This window comes from Hylobates moloch, unplaced genomic scaffold, assembly GCF_009828535.3.
Source record: "Hylobates moloch isolate HMO894 unplaced genomic scaffold, HMol_V3 SCAFFOLD_15, whole genome shotgun sequence".
In the NCBI taxonomy this organism is placed as follows: domain Eukaryota; kingdom Metazoa; phylum Chordata; class Mammalia; order Primates; family Hylobatidae; genus Hylobates; species Hylobates moloch.
In genome coordinates this window covers 94732015-94753753 of record NW_026652290.1, presented here as the reverse complement: position 1 = coordinate 94753753, position 21739 = coordinate 94732015, and the positions used below count along the sequence as shown (strand labels likewise).

The following is a 21739-nucleotide window of genomic DNA, read 5'->3' as shown; positions in this document are numbered from 1 at the left end:
TCACGTCATACCGAAACAAACCAAAACTCCAGGGAAGGCCTCTGGGCTTTGCCTATGCAGTGCCAGCTCACAGGAGGAGCCTGGTGACCATGGGCTCTGCGTTTACTGAGTGTTTCCTGAGCTCCCTGATGTTCACTAGGCATTTCCTGAGCTTCCTGACGGCCGCACTGAGTTTTTGTGGGTCAGATTTGGGGTTGATTTTTATTTTATTACTTTTTTTTTTATTGAGACGGAGTCTCACTCTGTTGCCCGGGCTGGAGTGTAGTGGTGCAATCTCGGCTCACTGCAACCTCCACCTCCCGGGTCCAAGCGATTCTCCTGCCTCAGCCTCTCGAGTAGCTAGGATTATAAGCACACGCCACCATGCCTGGCTAATTTTTTGTATTTTTAGTAGAGACAGGGTTTCACCATGTTTGTCAGGCTGGTCTGAAACTCCTGACTTCAGGTGATCCACCCACCTTGGCTTCCCAACGTGCTGGGACTACAGGTGTGAGTCACCACGCCCGGCCTGATTTTTATTTTTACAGTTCATCTCATTCTTTGGAACAAGAGCACTTTTTAAGCTCATTGGAACCTCTGAGTCGCGCACACTGGGTTGGGGGGGCGGAGAAAATATCCAACTGCGGCTGAAGAAATATGATTCACCTGCAGTTTCTAGAAGCCTTCTATTTCCTGCTTAACAACAGGGTGGGAGACTCTTCTCCACCCAGTTATGTTTATAGTCTCCTTGTTCAGTCCAGACGGTCACCTTCCTCATGTGTCTCGTATGTCAGATGCAGTCACACAGGATACTGGCAGAAAATGCACATCAGACATCTTCCAGACCATGTCTCTGTGGCTTTTGTTAAAGCTACCAGAGATGTATTGGAACACATTTAGAATATTTCCTTAGAGACAAGGGCAGATACTCCTAACCCAAACTGAAAGCTGAGCTGTCAGGCTCCAGACACCTGGGAAGCCCATATTGGCATATTGGATGAGAGGTGGTCCTCATGCAGTGTTAGGAGCGGGCACCTGTGGAGCCGGGCAGGTGAGCGTTTTTTTTTATTTTGAGATGGAGCCTCGCTCTGTTGCCCATGCTGGAGTGCAGCAGCATGATCTCGGCTCCCTGCAACCTCCGCCTCCCAGGTTCGAGCGATTCTCCTGCCTCAGTCTCCCAAGAAGCTGGGATTACAGGCGCGTGCCACCATGCCCAGCTAATTTTTGTATTTTTAGTAGAGACTGGGTTTCACCATGTTGGCCAGGCTGGTCTCAAACTCCTGACCTCAAGTAATCCGCCTGCCTCTGTCTCCCAAAGTGCTGGGATTACAGGTGGGAGCCACTGCGCCTGGCTGAGCATGTTTAACATTGAACTTCAGATTATGTAGTGACTGAGTGTCCCGGGCCACTGCCAGGTCTTTGGAATGAGGAACGTAGTGATGAATTGTTACTTCCTTAAAGAATTCGAAACAAGGCTGGGCGTAGTGGCTCACCCCCATAATCCCACACTTGGGAGGCCAAGGTGGGAGGATTTCTTGAGCCCAGGAGTTTGAGACAAGCCTGGGCAACGTAATGTCTCTACTAAAAAGAAAAAGAATTCCTGGGCTGGTTGCAATGGGTCATGCCTGTAATCGTAGCACTTTGGGAGGCTGAGGTGGACAGATTGCTTGAGCGCAGGAGTTTAAGATCAGTCTGGGCAAATAGTGAGACTCCATCTCTACAAAAATTAGCCAGGTGTGGTGACGGGTGCCTGTGGTCCCAGCTACTCAGGAGGCTAAGGCAGGAGAATTGCTTTTAGCCCAGGACAGAGGTTGCAGTGAGCCAAGATAGCATTGCTGCACTCCCTCCAGCCTGGGCACTGGAATGAGACTCTCTCCGAATAAATAAAGAAAGTTTTTTTATTTTGTTTTTCAGACAGAGTCTTGCTCTGTCACCCAGGCTGCAGTGCCGTGGCGTGATCTTGAACTGTCTTGTGGATTTAAGCAATTCTTGTGCCTCAGACTCCTGAGTAGCTGGGACTATAGGTGTGTGCCACCACATTCAGCTAATTTTTTTGTATTTTTGTTAGAGTTGGGGTTTCACCTTGTTGGCCAGGCTGGTCTCAAACTCCTGGCCTCAAGCAATTTGTCTGCCTCGGCCTCCCAAAGTGCTGGGATTATAGGTGTGAGCCTCCTGCGCCCAGCAGGATTGTGTTTTAAATGAATCTTACATTGAGTTGCCCACAAGTACCGGGACACAGGGCTAATTCTTTTTTTTTTTGAGACGGAGTCTCCCTCTGTCGCCCAGGCTGGAGTGCAGTGGCGCAATCTCGGCTCACTGCAAGCTCCGCCTCCCGGGTTCACGCCATTCTCCTGCCTCAGCCTCTCCGAGTAGCTGGGACTACAGGCGCCCGCCACTACGCCAGGCTAATATTTTTTTTTTTTTGTATTTTTAGTAGAGACAGGGTTTCACCATGGTCTCGATCTCCTGACCTCGTGATCCGCCCACCTCGGCCTCCCAAAGTGCTGGGATTACAAGCGTGAGCCACCGCGCCCAGCCAGGGCTAATTCTTAACATTTTTCTCATGATGGAAGGAAGCATAATGGATTATGAAAATCACTTCTGTGGCTGGGTGCTGTGGCTCACGCCTATAATTCCAACACTTTGGGAGGCTAAGGAAGAGGGATTGTTTGAGGCCAGGTGTTCAAGACCAGCCTGGGCAACACAGCAAAACCCCATCTCTAGGAAAAATACAAAAATAGCTGGGTATAGTGGCATGTGCTTATAGCCCCTGCTACTCAGGAGCCTGAGGTGGGAGGATCACTTGAGCCTGGGAGATCGAGGCTGCAGCCAGCTATGACTGCACCACTGCATTCCACCATGGGCGACAGAGTAGACTTCGTCTCAAAAAAAATAAAATCACTTCTGTGTAAAGTTGTTGACTGGAGGCTCCTCTTGGAGCTGGTCTCTGAATTCTTATTCATTTTTTTTTTTTAACTGAGTCTCACTTAGTTGCCCAGGCTGGAGTGCAGTGGTGTGACCTCAGCTCACTGCACCCTACGTCTCCTGGTTCAAGTGCTTCTCCTGCCCCAGCCTCCTGAGTAGCTGGGACCACAGGTACCTCGCCACCACGCCTGGCTAATTTTTTTTTTTTTTTTTAAGATGGGGTCTCACTCTGTTGCCGAGGCTGGAGTGCAGTGGCACCGTGTTGGCTCACTGCAACCTCTGTCTCTTGGGTTCAAGAATTCTCCTGCCTCAGTCTCCCAAGTAGCTGGGATTACAGGCGCCCACCACGCCTGGCTAGTTTTTTTTTATATATATTTTTAGCAGAGATGGGGTTTCACCATCTTGGCCAGGCTGGTCTCGAACTCCTGACCTCAGGTGATCCACTCGCCTCGGCCTCCCAAAGTGCTGGGATTGCAGGCATGAACCACCGCGCCCAGCCAATTTTTGTATTTTTAGTAGAGACAGGGTATCACCCTGTTGACCAGGCTGGTCTCAAACGCCTGACCTCAGGTGATCTACCCACCTCAGCCTCCCAAAGTGCTGGAATTACAGGCGTGAGCCACCATGCCTAGCCTTGGTCCCTCAATTCTGTTCATCCCATCCAGGCCCTGCTGTCCTCCATGCTGTGAACCGAGCTTCCTCCTGGGAGTTGGAGGGAGGGCCACCTGTCACTTGCCACACTGTCTTGTAGGATCAGGAGCGTCTGGGCAAGCAGCTCAAGTTACGCGCAGAAAGGGAAGAAAAGGAGAAGCTGAAAGAGGAGGCCAAGCGGGCCAAGGAGGAGGCCAAGAAGAAGAAGGAGGAAGAGAAGGAGCTTAAGGAAAAGGAGAGGCGGGAGAAGCGGGAGAAGGATGAGAAGGAGAAGGCGGAGAAGCAGCGGCTCAAGGAGGAGCGGCGCAAGGAGAGGCAGGAAGCCCTGGAGTGAGTGCCCTCGGAGGCCATGCTGGGCCCGCCTCCCTGCTGCTGGATTCCACTCCTGGCCACTCTGATGGGGCCTTTCTACTTCGCAGGCAGATGGCGGCTCCCTTCAGTTCCTTACCATTTCTCCTGCGTGAGGTGCCCGTGGGGCCCCAACGTGGGAGCGGTGGAAAGCAGCTCCCTGCTCTTTAGTGCTCCCCCACGTCCAACTCACCCTGGGCCCCTTGTCTCTGCTGTGACCGTCCTTCCGGTTCCCAACTAACTTAGGCATTTGCATCGCAGGATTGTGGGTTTTGTCTGTGCTAATTGTGCTCTGACTGGCTAAAGTTTTTTATATATGTTCTAGTCACAGGAAGAATTTTATTGACTCTATTCAATTTTTATTGTGAAGACCTATGTAAAAGCCTTGTAGTAGACATGAAAATAACTTATATTCATTTAATGTAAAATGAAATACTTGCCATATACTAACAGTTGAGTGCTGCAGTCCCTTCCAGAGCCAAAGCAAAGAGTCGGCTGAAATGTCCATTTGCTGTCTCACAGGGCTAAACTTGAGGAAAAAAGGAAAAAGGAAGAAGAGAAACGGTTAAGAGAAGAAGAGAAGGTAGAGCGTTTCCCACAGAGCTTCCCCATCCCAGCCCGTTGGAGAAGCAGATGCCCAAAGTGAAATTCTTGCCATAGCCATCACCTAATATTCTCTTGGTTTGGGGAAACCAAATGGCGCCCACGGGGAGGGCGAGTCTGTCTAGATGCGTTCTTGTTGCTTATTCCCAGTGCTGGCCTGTCACATGCCTATTGGCCCCGCAGTCCTGGCACTTCTACCCGCAAGGGCGACTCGGACATTTTGAGATTGGCTGGCTCGGTTGCGGGTCCGTGGGTTTTGAGAGCTAAAAATCACAGTAGTGCCTTCAAGCTAAAATGCTTGACGTTCGGTTCTGGGGGCCTTTGCATGTTTTGCAACACGTACTGTTTCTCTTCCTCTCCTCTTTCTCATCACCATCTCTTAACATCACAGCGCATTAAAGCAGAGAAGGCCGAAATCACGAGGTTCTTCCAGAAACCAAAGACTCCACAGGCCCCCAAGGTGAGCAGCCGGCTGCCTTTGCTTTTGGGTTTCAGCTCTGCTAGACTTTTCCTTTCTGAAAATAAAAGGGTCTCTCCCCAGCCAGCTTCTCTCATTAGGAGGGAGGGAGCCTCCGGTGACCTAGGGCACTTCCATTTCTGGTAAAGTCTTGAGGCTCAATATTTTGTCCTTCGTTTTGTCCCAAAGAGGTAAAAAGTGGCATGTCTCATTAAACAGTGTTGTTTGCAGAGGTTACTTCATGAATAATTTTGTGTTAGGTGTAAGAGAAATTCACCATGTTTTTACCCTTGGGAAACTTATGCTTAAAGGAGCAAGTTTAGCTGTAAAACAACAGTAGAATTCACAAAGGTTTACTTTCCCTGCCTGGCGTTGGTCACCTGGCATCTCAGACCTTCTGAGCCACCATCTGTGCATGGAAACCGCAGCCCTCCTTCCCCTTTACCCAGAGGGAGCCCATCTCCAATGTTAGGGGCCCTTCAGTGCCTTTCCCTGCTCCACTCACATGTTTATAGACATGTGTACTTAGCTATCTCAGATTTGTGCCATGTCGCCACATTTAGATGTATTTCATTCTTTTTCATGTATCTGGCCTTTATTTATTTTTTGAGGCAGGGTCTTACTGTCACCCAGCCTGGAGTGCAGTGGCACAATCACAGCTCACCACAGCCTTGACCTCTCGGGCTCTGGTGATCCTGTCACCTCAGCCTTCCCGAGTAGCTGCGACTACAGGCATGTGCCACCACGCCTGGCTAATTTTTTATTTTTATTTTTTTTTTGAGATGGAGTCTCACATTGTCGCCCAGGCTGGAGTACAGTGGTGTGATCTCAGCTCACTGCAACGTCCACCTCGCGGGTTCCAGTGATTCTTCTGCCTCAGCCTCCCAGGTAGCTGGGATTACAGGCACACGCTACCACACCTGGCTAATTTTTGTATTTTTAGTATAGACAGGGTTTTACCATGTTGGCTAGGCTGGTCTTGAACTCCTGACCTCAGGTGATCCGCCTGCCTCAGCCTCCCGAAGTGCCGGGATCACAGGCGTGAGCCACCATGCCTGGCCTAATTTTCAAATTTTTTTTGTAGAAACTGGGTTTTGCTGTGTTGCCCAGGCTGGTCTTGACGACCTAGCCTCAAATGATCCTCCAAACCTCGGCCTCTCGAAGCGCTTGGATTACAGGTGTGAGTCCCCGCACCTGGCCTGTCCTTTTATTTGTATCTTGAGACATTTGACAGCAATTGCGTATCCTGAAGGTGCACAATGTGACATTGTTGTACCTACACATCCTATCGTGACAGCCAGAGATCCACATCATGTATTTTCACTGCCGCATAATACTTCATAATGCAATGATATGGTTTCTCTTTTTTTACAAAAATTATTTATTTATATAGAGACAGGAGTATTGCTCTGTCACCCATGCTGGAGAGCAGTGGCGCCATCTCTCGGCTTACTCTAACCTTTGTCTCCCGGGTTCGAGCAATTCTTCTACCTCGGCCTCCCGAGTAGCTGGGATTACAGGTGCCTGCCACCATGCCCAGCTAATTTTTTGTGTTTTTAGTAGAGATAGGGTTCCACCATATTGGCCAGGCTGGTCTTGAACTCCTGACCTCAGATGATCCGCCCATCTCAGCCTCCCTAATTTTATTTTTAGTAGAGACTGGGTCTCACTATGTTGCCGGGGCTGGTCTTGACCTCCTGGTCTCAAGCAGTTCTCTCGCTTTGGCCACCCAATGTGCTAGGATCACAGGCGTGAGCCACAGAGCCTGCCACTATCTCAGCCTCTGTGCCCCTCAGTGGTGTAGGGGGCGTCCCTGCGCATGCTTCTCTGCACACATGCATTCCTCCGGGACAGCCAAGTAAGCAAGAGTTCACCTCTAGGACAAAATAGCACATTGCTAAAGCGTCGTGAGCCATGGCCAGAGTGCGCGCCAGATGGGAAACTCAGATGTACATTCCTGGCAATATGTGGAAATTTCCTCTCCATTCTCTGCTATCACTGCAAGTTTTATGGGATTAATTTTCTTTTAACTTTGCCAGTCTGATGGATTAAAAAAAATTGATATTGTTTTACTTTCCATTTTTACTTGACTCTTGGTGCAGCTGAACATCTTTTTCTGTTCGTTTGCCATTTTAGTTCTTCTATGACTTGCCAATTCCTATTTTTTTTACCTATTTTTCTACAGGATTTTCTTTTTTTTTTCTTTGCCTGATCTGTAAGTTTTTTTTAACATAGTCTGGTATTTCATCCTCTGTGATATTTCGTCTCAGCCTGTTACCTCTTTGTTTACAGTCTTTTTTTTTTTTTTGAGACGGAGTCTCGCTCTGTTGCTGAGGCTGGAGTGCAGTGGCACCATCTCGGCTCACTGCAAGCTCCACCTCCGGGGTTCACGCCATTCTGCCTCAGCCTCCCGAGTGGCTGGGACTACAGGCGCCTGCCACCATGCCCCACTAATTTTTTGTATTTTTAGTAGAGACGGGGTTTGCACCGTGTTAGCCAGGATGGTCTTGATCTCCTGACCTCGTGATCTGCCCGCCTCGGCCTCCCAAAGGGCTGGGATTACAGGCGTGAGCCACCATGCCCGGCCTTTGTTGTTTTTTGTTTGTTTTTGTTTGTTTTTTTGTTTTTTGTTTTTTTGAGACAAAGTTTCGCTCTTGTTGCCCAGGCTGGAGTGCAGTGGCATGATCTCAGCTCACCACAACCTCTGCCTCCTGGGTTCAAATGATTCTCTTTCCTCAGCCTCCCGAGTAGCTGAGATTACAGGCATGTGCCACCACACCCAGCTAACTTTGTATTTTTAGTAGAGACGGGGTTTCTCCATGTTGGTCAGGCTTGTCTCGAACTCCTGACCTCAGGTGATCCACCTACCTCGGCCTTCTAAAGTGCTGGGATTACAGGCGCCCAGCTACAGTGTCTTTCATTATACTGAAATTTCTCCTTTTGGCCAGGTGCGGTGGCTTACGCCTGTAATCTCAGCACTTGGGGAGGTCAAGGCGGGTGGATCACATGAAGTCAGGAATTCAAGACCAGCCTGGCCAACAAGGTGTCTCTACAAAAATACAAAAATTAGCTGGGTGTGTTGGTAGGCATCTGTAATCCCAGCTACTCATGAGGCTGAGGCAGGAGAATCGCTTGAACCCAGGAGGCAGAGGTTACAGTGAGCCGAGATTGCACCACTGTACTCCAGGCTGCACAATGAAGCAAGAATCCATCTCAGAAAACAAAGAGAGGAGTTGTGATCTTTCAAAAAAAGAACCTGTTTTTTTGTTGAGAAGGAGTCTTGCTCTGTCGCCCAAGCTAGAGTACAGTGGTGCGATCTGGGCTCACTGCAACCTCTGCCTCTCAGAACCAAACGATTCTCCTGCCTCAGCCTCCTGAGTAGCTGGGATTACAGGTGCCCACCACCATGCCGAGCTAATTTTTGTTTTGTTTTGTTTTGTTTTTGAGATGGAGTCTCGCTCTGTCCCCCAGGCTGGAGTGCAGTGGCACGATCTCGGCTCACTGCAACCTCTGCCTCCTGGGTTCAAGCAATTCTTCTGCCTCAGGCTCCCAAGTAGCTGGGACTACAGATGCATGCCTCCATGCCCGGCTAATTTTTTGTATTTTAGTAGAGACCGGGTTTCACCGTGTTGCCCAGGCTGGTCTCGAACTCCTGAGCTCAGACAATCCACCTGCCTCGGCCTCCCAAAGTGCTACAATTACAGGCGTGAGCCACCACGCCTGGCCTAATTTTTGTATTTTTAGTAGAGACGGGGTTTCACCATCTTGGCCAGGCTGGTCTCTAACTCCTGACCTCATGATCCACCCGCCTCAGCCTCCCAAAGTGCTGGGATTACAGGCATGAGCCACCACGCCCGGCCTAATTTTTGTTTTTAGTAGAGATGGGGTTTCACCATGTTGGGCAGGCTGGTCTCGAGCTCCTGACCTCAGGTGATTCGGCCTCCCAATGTGGTGGGATTACAGGCATGAGCCACTGCCCCCGGCCTTTTTTTTTTTTTTTTTTTTAAGTGAGGTTTGTTGAGATATAATTTACATCCAATAAAATACACCCTTTTCAGGACATTGGTGTTGACAAATTACAGGGCCTGCTAACCATAATGAAGATATACCCTATTTCCATCGCTCAAGACAGCTGCCTTGTAGTCTGTCTCCCCACCGCCAGCCCTTGAGACTGCCAATCTGCCCTCTGCCCTGTAGCTCTGGAAACTCGGTTCTGTGGACCCACACAGTGCTTGGGCTTTTGAGTCTGAGCCTTGGCCTTAGCCTTAGCCTGGATGAATCCCACCAGCACCCTGCTGTGTGTGTCCATGGTGCCTCCTTTCTCCCATTGCTCGAAGGACCCCATCGGGTCTCTTCTTGATTTCAGACCCTGGCCGGCTCCTGTGGGAAGTTTGCCCCCTTTGAAATTAAAGAGCACATGGTCCTGGCCCCTCGGCGTCGGACCGCTTTCCATCCAGACCTCTGCAGTCAGCTTGACCAGCTCCTCCAGCAACAGAGCGGCGAGTTCTCCTTCTTGAAAGACCTCAAAGGCCGGCAGCCCCTGAGGTCCGGACCCACCCACATTTCCACCCGGAATGCAGATATTTTTAACAGGTCAGAGCCTGAGGAGGTCAGCCTTCACCCACTAGTGATGCTGGAGGCCAGCATCCTGAACCCTGGGGTCCCCGGGGCGGGAGCTCTGGGTCCTTCTGCTGCTTGCCTCCTGGTGCCCTCGGGCCCTGGGCTTCGGTGCTGGCTCAGGCCTCTCTCCACCTGGCCTTCCTGTAAGCTCCTGAAGTCTTCCTCTCCCTGTCTTCTCAGCTCCTAGTGGAGGAATCTTATTTCCCTGCTGGTCTCCAGTGAAGGATACCCCCCCACACCCCGCTCTTGCAAATCTCCTCGTTCCACAGAACCTCCCTTGCTAAAAATGCTCTGGGGCTGCACCTGGGCAGCCGTCCTCCCTCTCGCCCTGCAGGCTGCACCCTCCTCCATCTGTCCCTTCAGTCCATGTTCCTGACCTTTCTTGGGGGACAGGCAGTGCTGCTTTTTAACAAATGCTCATCTTTCTAGAATTGTTAGGCCAGCTTCACAGGGAGGTTCCCGGGAGGTTTGTGAGTGGGTCTGTAAGGCAGCATGATCCTGAGCCTGGGGTTTTCCTTCTCAGTGATGTCGTCATCGTGGAGCGTGGGAAGGGCGACGGCGTTCCCGAGAGGAGGAAGTTTGGCAGGATGAAGCTCCTACAGTTCTGCGAGAACCACCGGCCGGCCTACTGGGGTACCTGGAACAAGAAGACGGTGCTCATCCGCGCACGAGACCCCTGGGCCCAGGACACGGTGAGCCGGCCCCAGAGTGCCTCCGTCCCTGAACCTCCTCACTGTGCCCCTTTCCTCCAACCCCAAAGGCAATTGTGAGTCCCGTGTGTTTCTTTTCTCAGAAGCTCCTGGACTATGAGGTGGATAGTGACGAGGAGTGGGAAGAAGAGGAGCCTGGGGAGTCCCTGTCCCACAGTGAGGGGGTAAGGATGTGCCCCAGCTGTCTTCACTCACAGACAGCTTGTGTTTGAGTCCCTGTCCCACAGTGAGGGGCTAAGGATGCAGCCCAGCTGTGTTCACTCACTGACAGCTGGTGTTTGACCTGCTGTGTGGTCTGAAACCTGAACGCACCTCAACATCCAGACTTGCAGCTTCTCTCGAAAAATGTCATCTGGCGATACTCGCCCACATGGCTGCTGGGGATGGGAGCCCGTCCGCATCTGCACTGTGGCCCCACAGCCCCCTCTTGCCTCCTGCCAGCCTGCCACACATCATTTTCACCTGACTGCCCAGCTGCTGTGACCTGGTGGGCTTTCTTTTTTTTGAGACAGAGTCTTGCTCTTTTGCCCAGCCTGGAGTGCAGTGGCGCAATCTCGGCTCACTGCAAGCTCTGCCTCCTGGGTTCACGCCATTCTCCTGCCTCAGCCTCTCCGAGTAGCTGGGACTACAGGCGCCCGCCACCACGCCCGGCTAATTTTTTGTATTTTTTAGTAGAGACGGGGTTTCACCGTGGTCTCTATCTCCTGACCTTGTGATCCGCCCACCTCGGCCTCCCAAAGTGCTGGGATTACAAGCGTGAGCCACCGCGCCCGGCCTGTGACCTGGTGGGCTTTCTGCCGATGCTCACAGTGTCTGTCGGGAGGCCATGCAAAGCAGATGTTCACAGCTTTACATTTTTTGGTTTCTTTAAGATGGAGTCTCTATCACTCAGGCTGGAGTGCAGTGGCACGATTTCGGCTCACTGCAACCTCTGCCTCCCAGGCTCAAGTGATTATCCTGCGCCAGCCCCCCTAGTAGCTAGGATTACAGGTGTGCGCCACCACACCCAGCCAAGATTTGTATTTTTAGTAGAGACAGGGTTTTACCATGGTGGCCATGCGGGTCTCAAACTCCTGACTTCAGATGATCCGCCCACCTCAGCCTCCCAAAGTGCTGGGATTAGAGGTGTGAGCCACTGCGCCTGGCCTACTTTGTTTTTAATAAGGCACACACTCTGCTTTTCTATCTGATGAACTCTTTTTTTTTTTTTTTCTCCTTTTGAGGATGATGATGATGACATGGGAGAGGACGAAGATGAGGACGATGGTTTCTTTGTGCCCCATGGGTACCTGTCTGAGGACGAAGGTGTGACAGAGGTGAGGGAGTGAAGGGGGAGGTCACCGGCTCAGCAAAAGCTCATTTCTGGACTGGTGCTCAGTGGCCTGACCTGGGAGGGTGATGGGGGTCCCAACCCAGCCCTATGAGATTTGGACTGCATTACAAGCATGCAAGCTCACTCGTGGGAACGGCTGGGCCTGAACTTGGTATTACCTGGGAGGGTGGCAGATGTAGGAGGAGCTTGCAAGCGAGGGGAGCCGTAGGAGCAGATACCCTGGTGAGGGAACGTGGCCATGGTCTGTGGGTTAGAAGGCTGGAAACCACCAGAGCTGACATACAGTCAGCATGCAGCAAGACGTGTGCATTGTAAGTGTTGAGTTTGATGACTTATAACAATCAAGTGGATGTGGGCAACCACCACCCGAAATAAAACATAGAATTTCCCTATCTCTCCAGAAGATTGCCCACGTCTCTGCAGGCGAACCTGCCTGCCACCCCTTTCCAGATTCCGTAAGGTTGTGGAACTTTCTTTTTTTCTTTTCTTGAGACGGAGTCTCATTCTGTTACCCAGGCTGGAGTGCAATGGCCCGGTCTTGGGTCACTGCAACCTCTGCCTCCCAGGTTCAAGCAATTCTCCTGCCTCGGCCTCCCGAGTAGCTGGGACTACAGGCGCGTGCCACCACACCTGACTAATTTTTGTATTTTTAGTAGAGACGGGATTTCATTATGTTGGCCAGGCTGGTCTTGAACTCCTGACCTCCGGTGATCCACCTGCCTCGGCCTCCCAAAGTGCTGGGATTACAGGCGTGAGCTGCCAAGCCCGGCAGGAATTTTCTTTCAAGCAAGTTGTTTTGGGGCCTGTTTTGTTTTGAAGGCCTGTCGTTTGGGAAGTGGGGATTTGGTGGGACTGTCTCATGGTTGGACTGGAGGCCTAGGCATTCCTTGTGCATATCTGACCACCGAGGCCTGAACTGTCAGTCAGAGAGTGGTCTCAGGCCCTGCATATGTCTGCCAGATGCCTGGGCCATGTGGGTAGACACCCAACCCTGTTAAACAGCTCCACGATCACACATTCACCAGAAAATTCAGAGGGGTGTTAAAAGAGACCTCATGGGTGAGTTCAGAAATATCTGTGACTCTCCCAAAGGAGACCAGGTGTGAATTATTCCATCTGGAAGAGGGGCAGCCAGCGCATGGTGTGCTCTGCCCTGGCCCTGACACTGTGGGAAGTTTTGTGCCCCTGTCCTTTCCTCTTGCTCCCCAGCCGGCTGGGGACTGGATCCTCAAAAGAGTACCTGGGCATAGGGGAGCAAGAACCCCAAATAAACTTCTGCTTTCTAACCTACAAGGAGTGTGCCGACCCTGAGAACCATAAGGTCCGCCAGAAACTGAAGGCCAAGGAGTGGGACGAGTTCCTGGCTAAGGGGAAGCGCTTTCGCGTCCTGCAACCTGTGAAGATCGGCTGCGTGTGGGCAGCTGACAGAGACTGTGCAGGCGATGACCTGAAGGTACTGCAGCAGTTTGCAGCCTGCTTCCTGGAGACCCTGCCTGCCCAGGAGGAGCAGACGCCCAAGGCCTCCAAGCGGGAGAGGAGAGACGAGCAGAGTGAGTGGGGGCGGGGCTGCAGGCGGGGCCAGGCCACCCACCTGTTCCTGGGCCAAGCTAATTCCAGGGCTGAGGGCAAGAGTCACAGGCTAGTGGGTCCATGATGCAAATGTTCTTTCCACAAATAACAGAGGCCAGCCCTTTTCCCGTACACGTCCGTGTGTTCGATGATGTCCCCAGCAGCAGGACGAGACAGGTCCCTTAATTGGCTTGTTTTATCAACCAGGACACAGGCACAGAGAGTGCTGGAGTGGGGGCTGTGCTTTCTCAAAAGCCAGGGCGGGGCCAGGCACAGTGGCTCATGCCTGTGGTTCCAGCACTTTGGGAGGCCCAGGTGGGAGGATCGCTTGAGCCTAGTGCTTCAACACCAGCCTGGGCAACATGGCAAAACCCCATCTCTGCAGAAAATACTAAATTGCTTGAGTGTGATATCATGCACCTGTGATCCCAGCTACTCAAGAGGCTGAGGTGGGAGGATTGCTTGAGCCTAGGAGTTTCAGACTACAGTGAGCCATGACCCTGCCACTGCACTCCAGCCTGGGTGACAGAGCAAGACCCTGTCTAAAAAAAAAAAAAAACTCAAAAAACTAGGGAGGGACCATGGCACACGAGGAGAGCAGGGCAGTCATTTGGGTAGGAACAGCAGGCATTTGAAGTCAGCCCTGGCAACACACGTGCCCGGCCAAGGCTCACTTCAGGGCAGGTGCGTGGGTGCTGCCCTGTCTTACAACCACCCTTATGAGGCCACCTATCCCTGAAGCTGGCCATACTCCGAGCCTCGATGGCAATGAGCTTGTGTGTGTTTTTTGTTTTTTGGCCTGTGGTGATGGGTGGCTCCCGAAGCCTCATGCCCACCCATGTTCCCTCCTGCCAGTCCTGGCCCAGCTGCTGCCGCTTCTGCACGGCAACGTGAACGGGAGCAAGGTCATCATCCGGGAGTTCCAGGAGCACTGCCGTCGGGGACTGCTCAGCAACCACACTGGCAGCCCGCCAAGCCCCTCCACCACCTACCTGCACACCCCCACCCCCAGCGAGGATGCCACCATCCCCTCCAAGTCCCGGCTCAAGCGGCTCATTTCCGAGAACTCGGTGTACGAGAAGCGGCCCGACTTCAGGATGTGCTGGTACGTGCACCCGCAGGTGCTGCAGAACTTCCAGCAGGAGCACCTGCCCGTGCCGTGCCAGTGGAGCTACGTGACCTCGGTGCCCTCGGCCCCCAAAGAGGACAGTGGTAGCATCCCTTCCACGGGGCCCAGCCAGGGCACTCCAGTCTCGCTGAAGAGGAAGTCAGCGGGCAGCATGTGCATCACCCAATTCATGAAGAAGCGCAGGCACGACGGCCAGGTGAGGTGGGGCGGGCAGGTGGGGGCCCCTGCGGGGCTTTTCTTTTTTTGTTTGTTTTTTGTTCTGGTTGTTTTTTGAGGTGGAGTCCTGCTCTGTCACCCAGGCTGGAGTGCAGTGGCGTAATCTCGGCTCACTGCAACCTCCTCCCTCCTGGGTTCAAGCGAATCTCTTGCCTCAGCCTCCTGAGTAGCTGGGATTACAGGTGTGCGCCACCACGGCTGGCTAATTTTTGTATTTTTAGTAGAGACAGGGTTTCACCATGTTGGTCAGGCTGGTCTCGAACTCCTGACCTCGTGATCTGTCCACCTTGTCCTCCCAGAGTGCTGCGATTACAGGCATGAGCCACCTCGCCCGGTGCTTTTGTGTTTTTTAAATAACTTTACTCTTAGGGCAGTTTTAGGGTCACAGCAAAATCGATCGGAAGGTACAGAAAGTTCCCATACACCTCCTTCCCCAAAGCCAAGCCAAGCCACCCAACATCACCTTCCAGAATGGTGCATTGGTTACAGTCAATGCACCTCCGGCCAGGCACTGTGGCTCACGTCTGTAGTCCCAGCACTTTGGGAGGCCGAGGCGGGAGGATCACTTGAGCCTGGGAGTTGGTGACCAGCCTGGGCAACATGGCAAAACCCCATCTCTATAAGAAAAAATTTTTAAATTAGCCAAGTGGTGGCGTGCACCTGTAGTCTCAGCTACTCAGCAGGCTAAGGCGGGAGGATTGCTGGAGCCTAGGAGATTGAGGCTGCAGTGAGCTATGATCATGCCACTGCACTGCAACCTGGGCGACAGAGCAAGACCCTGTCTCTAAAAATAAATACATAAAATGCACCTTCTTTGATTTATCACCACCACTAGGGTTTGTTCCTGGTGTTGAGGGTTCTGTGATTTGAATGAATGTTGGATGCTGTGCGTCTACCTTTATTGTTCTAAACAAAGAGGCCTCTACCCGCTGAAAGGCCTTGTGCTCTGCCCGTCCAATCCCCTGGAAATCACCAACCTCTCTGTCTCCGTGGATCAGCCTTTTCCAGATTGCCCTGTAGCTGGAATCGCATCGCGTGTGGCTCCTTTGACTTGGCAGTATGCATTGACAGTTCCTCCATGTCTGTTCGTGGCTTGATAGCTCATTTTTTTTTCACACTGAATAATATCCCATGTGGTAGCATTTTTATTTTTGTTCAACGGTTCTTGAATTTTGCATTCAAGCACAGTTATTAAGCACTTACTGTGCTCCAGGCACTCTGATCGGTCTCTCAGACACAGGTATATGCAGAACACCGTCCAGTGTAAGGCACAGACAGGAGCCTGTAAGGGGAATGAATGGCTGTGTGATTCCAGCTTTATGGGTGCCTCGGAGGCACAAGCGCATGGAGCCGTGGGGTGTGTGATGGGGGCACTGCCTGGTCTTAAGCAACTCTCATGTCCAGAGAGCCAGTGGCCCCTGGCAACCACCCCTGGCCATAGATCGGCTTTATTAACGTTCATTGCGTTAATCCTTTTTGTCCTTATCACACAGTGTTTGGAAGTGAGTTTCTCTTTTTTCTTTTCTTTTTTTTTTTTTTTTTTTTGAGACAGTCTCGCGCTGTCACCCAGGCTGGAGTGCAGTGGTGTGATCTGGGCTCACTGCAAGCTCCGCCTCCCAGGTTTATGCCATTCTCCTGGCTCAGCCTCCCGAGTAGCTAGGACTACAGGTGCCTGCCACCACGCCTGGCTAATTTTTTGTATTTTTAGTAGAGACGGGGTTTTACCGTGGTCTCAATCTCCTGACCTTGTGATCTGCCCTCCTTAGCATTCCAAAGTGCTATGATTACAGGCGTGAGCCACCACGCCTGGCCTGGCCTTTTTTTTTTTTTTTTTTTTTTTTTTTTTGAGTCAGGGGTCTTACTCTGTTGCCTAGTCTGTAGTGCAGTGGCGTGATCGCCACTCAGTGCAGCCTTGACCTCCCCAGGCTCAGGCGATCCTGCCACCTTAGCCTCCTGAGTAGCTGAGAGGGACTACAGGCACATGCCACCACACCCAGCTAATTTTCTGTAGAAACAGGGTTTCACCATGTTGCCCAGGCTGGTCCCCAACTCCTGGGCTTAAGCAATCCCCCTGCCTTTGCCTCCCAAAGTACTGGGATTATAGGTATGAGCCACCGTGCCTGGCTCCCTGAGTTTGATTTCTAATATCTACTCTTAACGCAGACCTATCTGTCCCTGTGAACCTTGGGCTTTCCTTCGAGGCCACAATCTGATAGAGTTACAGGTTTTCAGAAACTTAGGACAAGGAGCAAGACAGTGGATGATCCCCGGCCCCAGCTTGCATCCTCTTCTCTGATGTTAAAGATGGTCGTTGGCCGGGCGCAGTGGCTCACGCCTGTAATCCCAGCACTTTGGGAGGCCAGGGCGGGCAGACCACCTGAAGTCAGGAGTTCGAGACCATCCTGGCCAACATGGTGAAACCCTGTCTCTACTAAAAATACAAAAATTAGCTGGGTATGGTGGCAGGCGCCTGTAATCTCAGCTACTTGGGAGACTGAGGCAGGAGAATCACTTGAACCCAGGAGGTGGAGATTGCAGTGAGCTGAGACCACACCATTGTACTCTAGCCTGGGCAACACAGCAAGACTCTAGTCTCAAAAGAAAAAAAAAGAAAAGGTGGTCGTGAGAGGCAGGGAGGCAAGAGAAATGGCTCCTGAGATGCTCAGCCATCTCCCTGCTGCCAGCACACAGCCATGGGCCTTGGTATTCTGTGAACCTCCCTCAGCTGTCACAGCAGGAGGGGCCATCATAACATCCCAAAGGGTCCAGGGCTACAACTGAAACTGTTCCTGGCACTCCCTAGAGCCTCTATCCCTGTACAGCGTGTCATGTGCATAGCTCCCCTGGCTCTGTGGAGGCGGCTTGACGCCATGGGGAGCTCAGTGCATTGGAGCTGGGGCCCCAGGAGGCCCCCACACAGAGCTTTCCTGGACGCATTCTTTGTTCAAGCCCTGTGTGAGCAGTGCCTTTCCCTGGTCACCTGAACAGCCTTAGAGGGAACGGGAGCTCCCCAGCCTGAAAATGATTGAGGCAGGAAGGTGCTATCTGGTTGTGTCACTATGCAAGCAGTTTTCCAGGGCCTTTGCCGATCAGCCCTCCCCTGGGAACCCCTGTGTCCCTCAGATGTTCCTTCGGGGTCTCCTCATGCTCCACACAGTAGTCCAGGCCCTGGACGGCCTCCTTCCCCACCCCTCTCCGCTGATTTGATGCAGCAGCTGACTCTCCCAGCTGGGGTGCAGTGCCCCGCCCCCGGTCCTCCCAAGCACTGCTCTTGCTCCCTGTCAACATGTGGAACCCACATTTCCCCACCGGGAAAATGGTGCCCTGAGCCCCACGTGCCCAGCATCACATCAGAGTTACTGTGCTTTGGGGGCAGTGAGTGCCTGGTTATCATCCCTAACTACGAGGAAAGAGGGGTGCACCCAGTTTAACTAGAGTGGGTCGGAGAGGTTGGGTGGGCCTTGGAGTCAGCAAAACACAGCATCTCACTTGCTAATGGATGGCAGTGGTGGCTGCATGAGCGTGATTGGTGGCCTCTGCTGTGTGGCACAGGTGAGGGCCTCCTGGGGCTCAGCAGTGCAGCAGATGCACGAAGGTCACACGTGAAGGAGTGGAGACCCAGGCCCAGCTTGATGCTTAACCCCCACCCCTGAACCTCCTGCAGTTTGGGACATAAACGTCCCTGGGGAGCAGGGCCTGGTCCTGTGTTTTTTTTTCAGAGCCTGTGTGGGGAGGGGCACACAGGTGGGACCCAAAGGTGGGGCTGTAGAAGCACATGAGCCCGGATGGGACATGTGCCCTGGCATCATCTGGTTTTTTTTGACAGGGTCTCACTCTGTTACCTAGGCCGGAGTGCAGTGGTGCAGTCACAGCTCACCGCAGCCTCCACTCCTGGGCGCAAGTGATCCTCCTGCCTCAGCTTCCTAATGAGCTGGGAGTATAGGCACATGCCACCATGCCCAACTAATTTTCAGATCTTCTGTAGTGACAGGGTCTATGTTGCTCAGGCTGGTCTCCAACTCCTGGGCTTAAGCGATCCTCTCTCCAGCCTCCTGGCATTTAATAAAGCTGCTGACTGATGCTTCTGCACCCATGGGGAGGGATAAGCTGTTCATCTGCAAGTGGTGTACATCCATATTTTTTACTGGGTTACACTTTTTTCCCGATTTGAAAGTTTTCATCTTTTTTTTTTTTTTACAGAGTCTCGCTCTGTCGCTCAGGCTGGAGTGCAGTAGCGCGATCTCAGCTCACTGCAAGCTCCATCTCCCGGATTCACACCATTCTCCTGCCTCAGCCTCCCAAGCAGCTGGGACTACAGGTGCCCACCACCACGCCCAGCTAATTTTTTTTATTTTTTAGTAGAGACGGGGTTTCGCTGTGTTAGCCAGGATGGTCTTGATCTCCTGACCTTGTGATCTGCCCACCTCGGCCTCCAAGTGCTAGGATTACAGGCTGAGCCACTGTGCCCAGCATCTTTTTTTGTTGTTAAATTAGAAACAGGGTCTTGCCCTATTGCCCTTTATTATTTTAGGTTCAGGGGTACATGTACAGGTTGGCAAACTCATGTCACGGGGGTTTGGTGTATAGATGATTTATTGGATACTAAGGTATTTTTTCTGAATTTCTCCCTCCCACTGTCACATAGGCCCCATTGTCTGTTGTTCCCTCTTTGTGTCCACGTGTTCTTATAAGTGAGAACATGTGATATTTGGTTTTCTTTTTTTTTTTTTTTTTTTTTTGAGACGGAGTCTTGCTCTGTCACCCAGGCTGGAGTGCAGTGGCGCAATCTCGGCTCACTGCAAGCTCCGCCTCCCGGGTTCACGCCATTCTCCTGCCTCAGCCTCTCTGAGTAGCTGGGACTACAGGCGCCCGCCACCGCGCCCGGCTAATTTTTTGTATTTTTAGTAGAGACGGGGTTTCACCATGGTCTCGATCTCCTGACCTCGTGATCCGCCCACCTCGGCCTCCCAAAGTGCTGGGATTACAAGCGTGAGCCACCGCGCCCGGCCGATATTTGGTTTTCTGTGCCTGCGTTTGTTTGCTGAGGATAATGGTTCCCAGCTTCATCCATGTTCGTGCAAGAAGAGTTTTTTGTGTTTTTTTTGTAGATACTGGGTCCTGCTGTGTTGCCCAGGCTGGTCTTTGAACTCGTGGGCTCAAGCAATCCACCTGCCTCGGCCTCCCAAAGTGCTGGGATTACAGACCTGAGCCAGGGACTCTTTAAATCTTTTCATTTAGAGCTCAAAAGAGATATTCATAAGGCATTCTGACCTAGTGGGGTGAAGTGCCATGATCTGTGAAGCTCTAGGACACCTCAACTCTTTGGGCCTCCGTTTTATTTAAAAATTTTAAAATACAAGGAAGGATGTGTTTGCCCTTGCCAACAAAACGTTATGTGATCAAAATAAAACTAAAGAAGCATAGATGGCCGGGTGTGGTGGCTCATGCCTGTAATCCCAGCACTTTGGGAGGCCGAGGTGGGTGGCTCACAAGGTCAGGAGATCGAGACCATCCTGGCTAACACAGTGAAACCCCGTCTCTACTAAAAATACAAAAAATTAGCCAGGCGTGGTGGCGGGCGCCTGTAGTCCCAGCTACTTGGGAGGCTGAGGCAGGAGAATGGTGTGAACCCAAGAGGTGGAGCTTACAGTGAGCCGAGATCGCACCACTGCACTCCAGCCTGGGCAAGAGAGTGGGACTCTGTCTCAAAAAAAAAAAAAAAAAAAAAAAATGAAGCATAGATGGCTGGGTGTGGTGGCTCACGCTTGTAATTGCAAAACTTTAGGAGACCGAGGCAGGTGGATCACTTGAGAGGCCAGGAGTTCGAGACCAGCCTGGCCGACATGGTGAAAACCCATCTCTAAAAATACAAAAATTAGCTGAGCATGGTGGTGCACGCCTGTAATCCCAGCTACTCAGGAGGCTGAGGCAGAAGAATCACTTGAACTCAGGAGGTGGAGGTTGCAGTTGAGCCGAGATTGTGCCACTGCACTCCAGCCTGCGCAACAGAGCAAGTCTCTGTCTTAGAAGAAAAAAAAAAAGAAAAAAAGGCACAGATGTTAGTGACACCGTCTTCATCCCATGTAGTCGCTAAACGTTTTCCTGACTCCTGTTTTCCATAGTCTGCGCTCCTCCGTGTCTGTGTTTAGCACTTGCAGTGCGTCTGGCGAGATGACAGCTGTCCCCATGAAGCAAGCTGCCGGCAGCTCTCAGCATAGTGGGACTCGGTGTTATGTGTTAAATCCTGTCTTCAGCCTAGAGGGTGAAGAGTTGTGATTGCTCTGAAAAATTTTGGATCCAAGAAAAGCCTAGTGTGTCAACGCGTCTCCTGTGTGGAGGGACTTGTGCCCAGTGACTTGAGGTGGCTCAAAGAAATTGGCGTGTTCCTTTTGTTTAACGTCCCCAGACACCTCCAGATCAGAATGTCCCTCCTCAGCAGAGTCTACAGGGGACTCTTAGACTCTTCTTTGCTTAACTATTCTTTCAAAAAGGTAGTTGAAAATGGCCGTAGGCCAGGCTCGGTGCTCATGCCTGTAATTCCAGCACTTTGGGAGGCTGACGCGGGCGAATCCTGAGGTCAAGAGTTCGAGACCAGCCTGGCCAACATGGTGAAACCCTGTCTCTACTAAAAATACAAAAAAATAGCTGGGTGTAGTGGCGGGCACCTGTAAAAAAAAAAAAAAAGCACAGCAAAAATATAGTTGTGGCTGGGGTGGTAGGTCATGCCTGTAATCCTAGCACTTTGGGAGGCGGAGGCTGGGTGGATCACTTGAGGTCAAGAGTTTGAGACCAGCCTGGCAACATGGTGAAACCCCATCTCTACTAAAAATACAAAAATTAGCCGGGTGTGGTGGCAGGTGCTTGTAATCCCAGCTACTGAGGAGGCTGAGGCAGGAGAATCGCTTGAACCTGGGAGTCAGAGGTTGCAGTGAGCCAAGATCGCACCACCGCACTCCAGCCTGGATGATACAGTGAGACTCTGTCTCAAAATATATATATATATATAAAATAAATAAAAATACAGTTGTCTGTAATCCCAGTACTTTGGGAGGCTGAGGTGGGTAGATCATAAGGTCAGGAGTTTGAGACCAGCCTGACCAACATGGTGAAACCCCGTCTCTACTAAAAATACAAAAATTAGCTGGGCGTGATGGCATGCACCTGTAATCCCAGCTACTCAGGAGGCTGAAGAATAAGAA

The 21739-nt window shown here is 51.7% G+C and overlaps 1 protein-coding gene across 4 annotated transcripts in view; it reads left to right on the top strand.

Moving 5' to 3' along the window:
* The window catches only part of CHAF1A (chromatin assembly factor 1 subunit A), a 39398-nt gene that overhangs the window by 15937 nt on the left and 1722 nt on the right, over positions 1 to 21739 (top strand). For all 4 annotated transcript variants that reach the window (XM_032177652.2, XM_058428910.1, XM_058428909.1 and 1 more), the window contains exons 5-13: positions 3656 to 3885; positions 4426 to 4486; positions 4898 to 4966; positions 9330 to 9556; positions 10107 to 10275; positions 10377 to 10457; positions 11517 to 11609; positions 12921 to 13176; positions 14051 to 14520. In XM_032177652.2, coding sequence (XP_032033543.1) covers positions 3656 to 3885; positions 4426 to 4486; positions 4898 to 4966; positions 9330 to 9556; positions 10107 to 10275; positions 10377 to 10457; positions 11517 to 11609; positions 12921 to 13176; positions 14051 to 14520 — 1656 coding nt within the window. The remainder of the gene's footprint in view (positions 1 to 3655; positions 3886 to 4425; positions 4487 to 4897; positions 4967 to 9329; positions 9557 to 10106; positions 10276 to 10376; positions 10458 to 11516; positions 11610 to 12920; positions 13177 to 14050; positions 14521 to 21739) is intronic.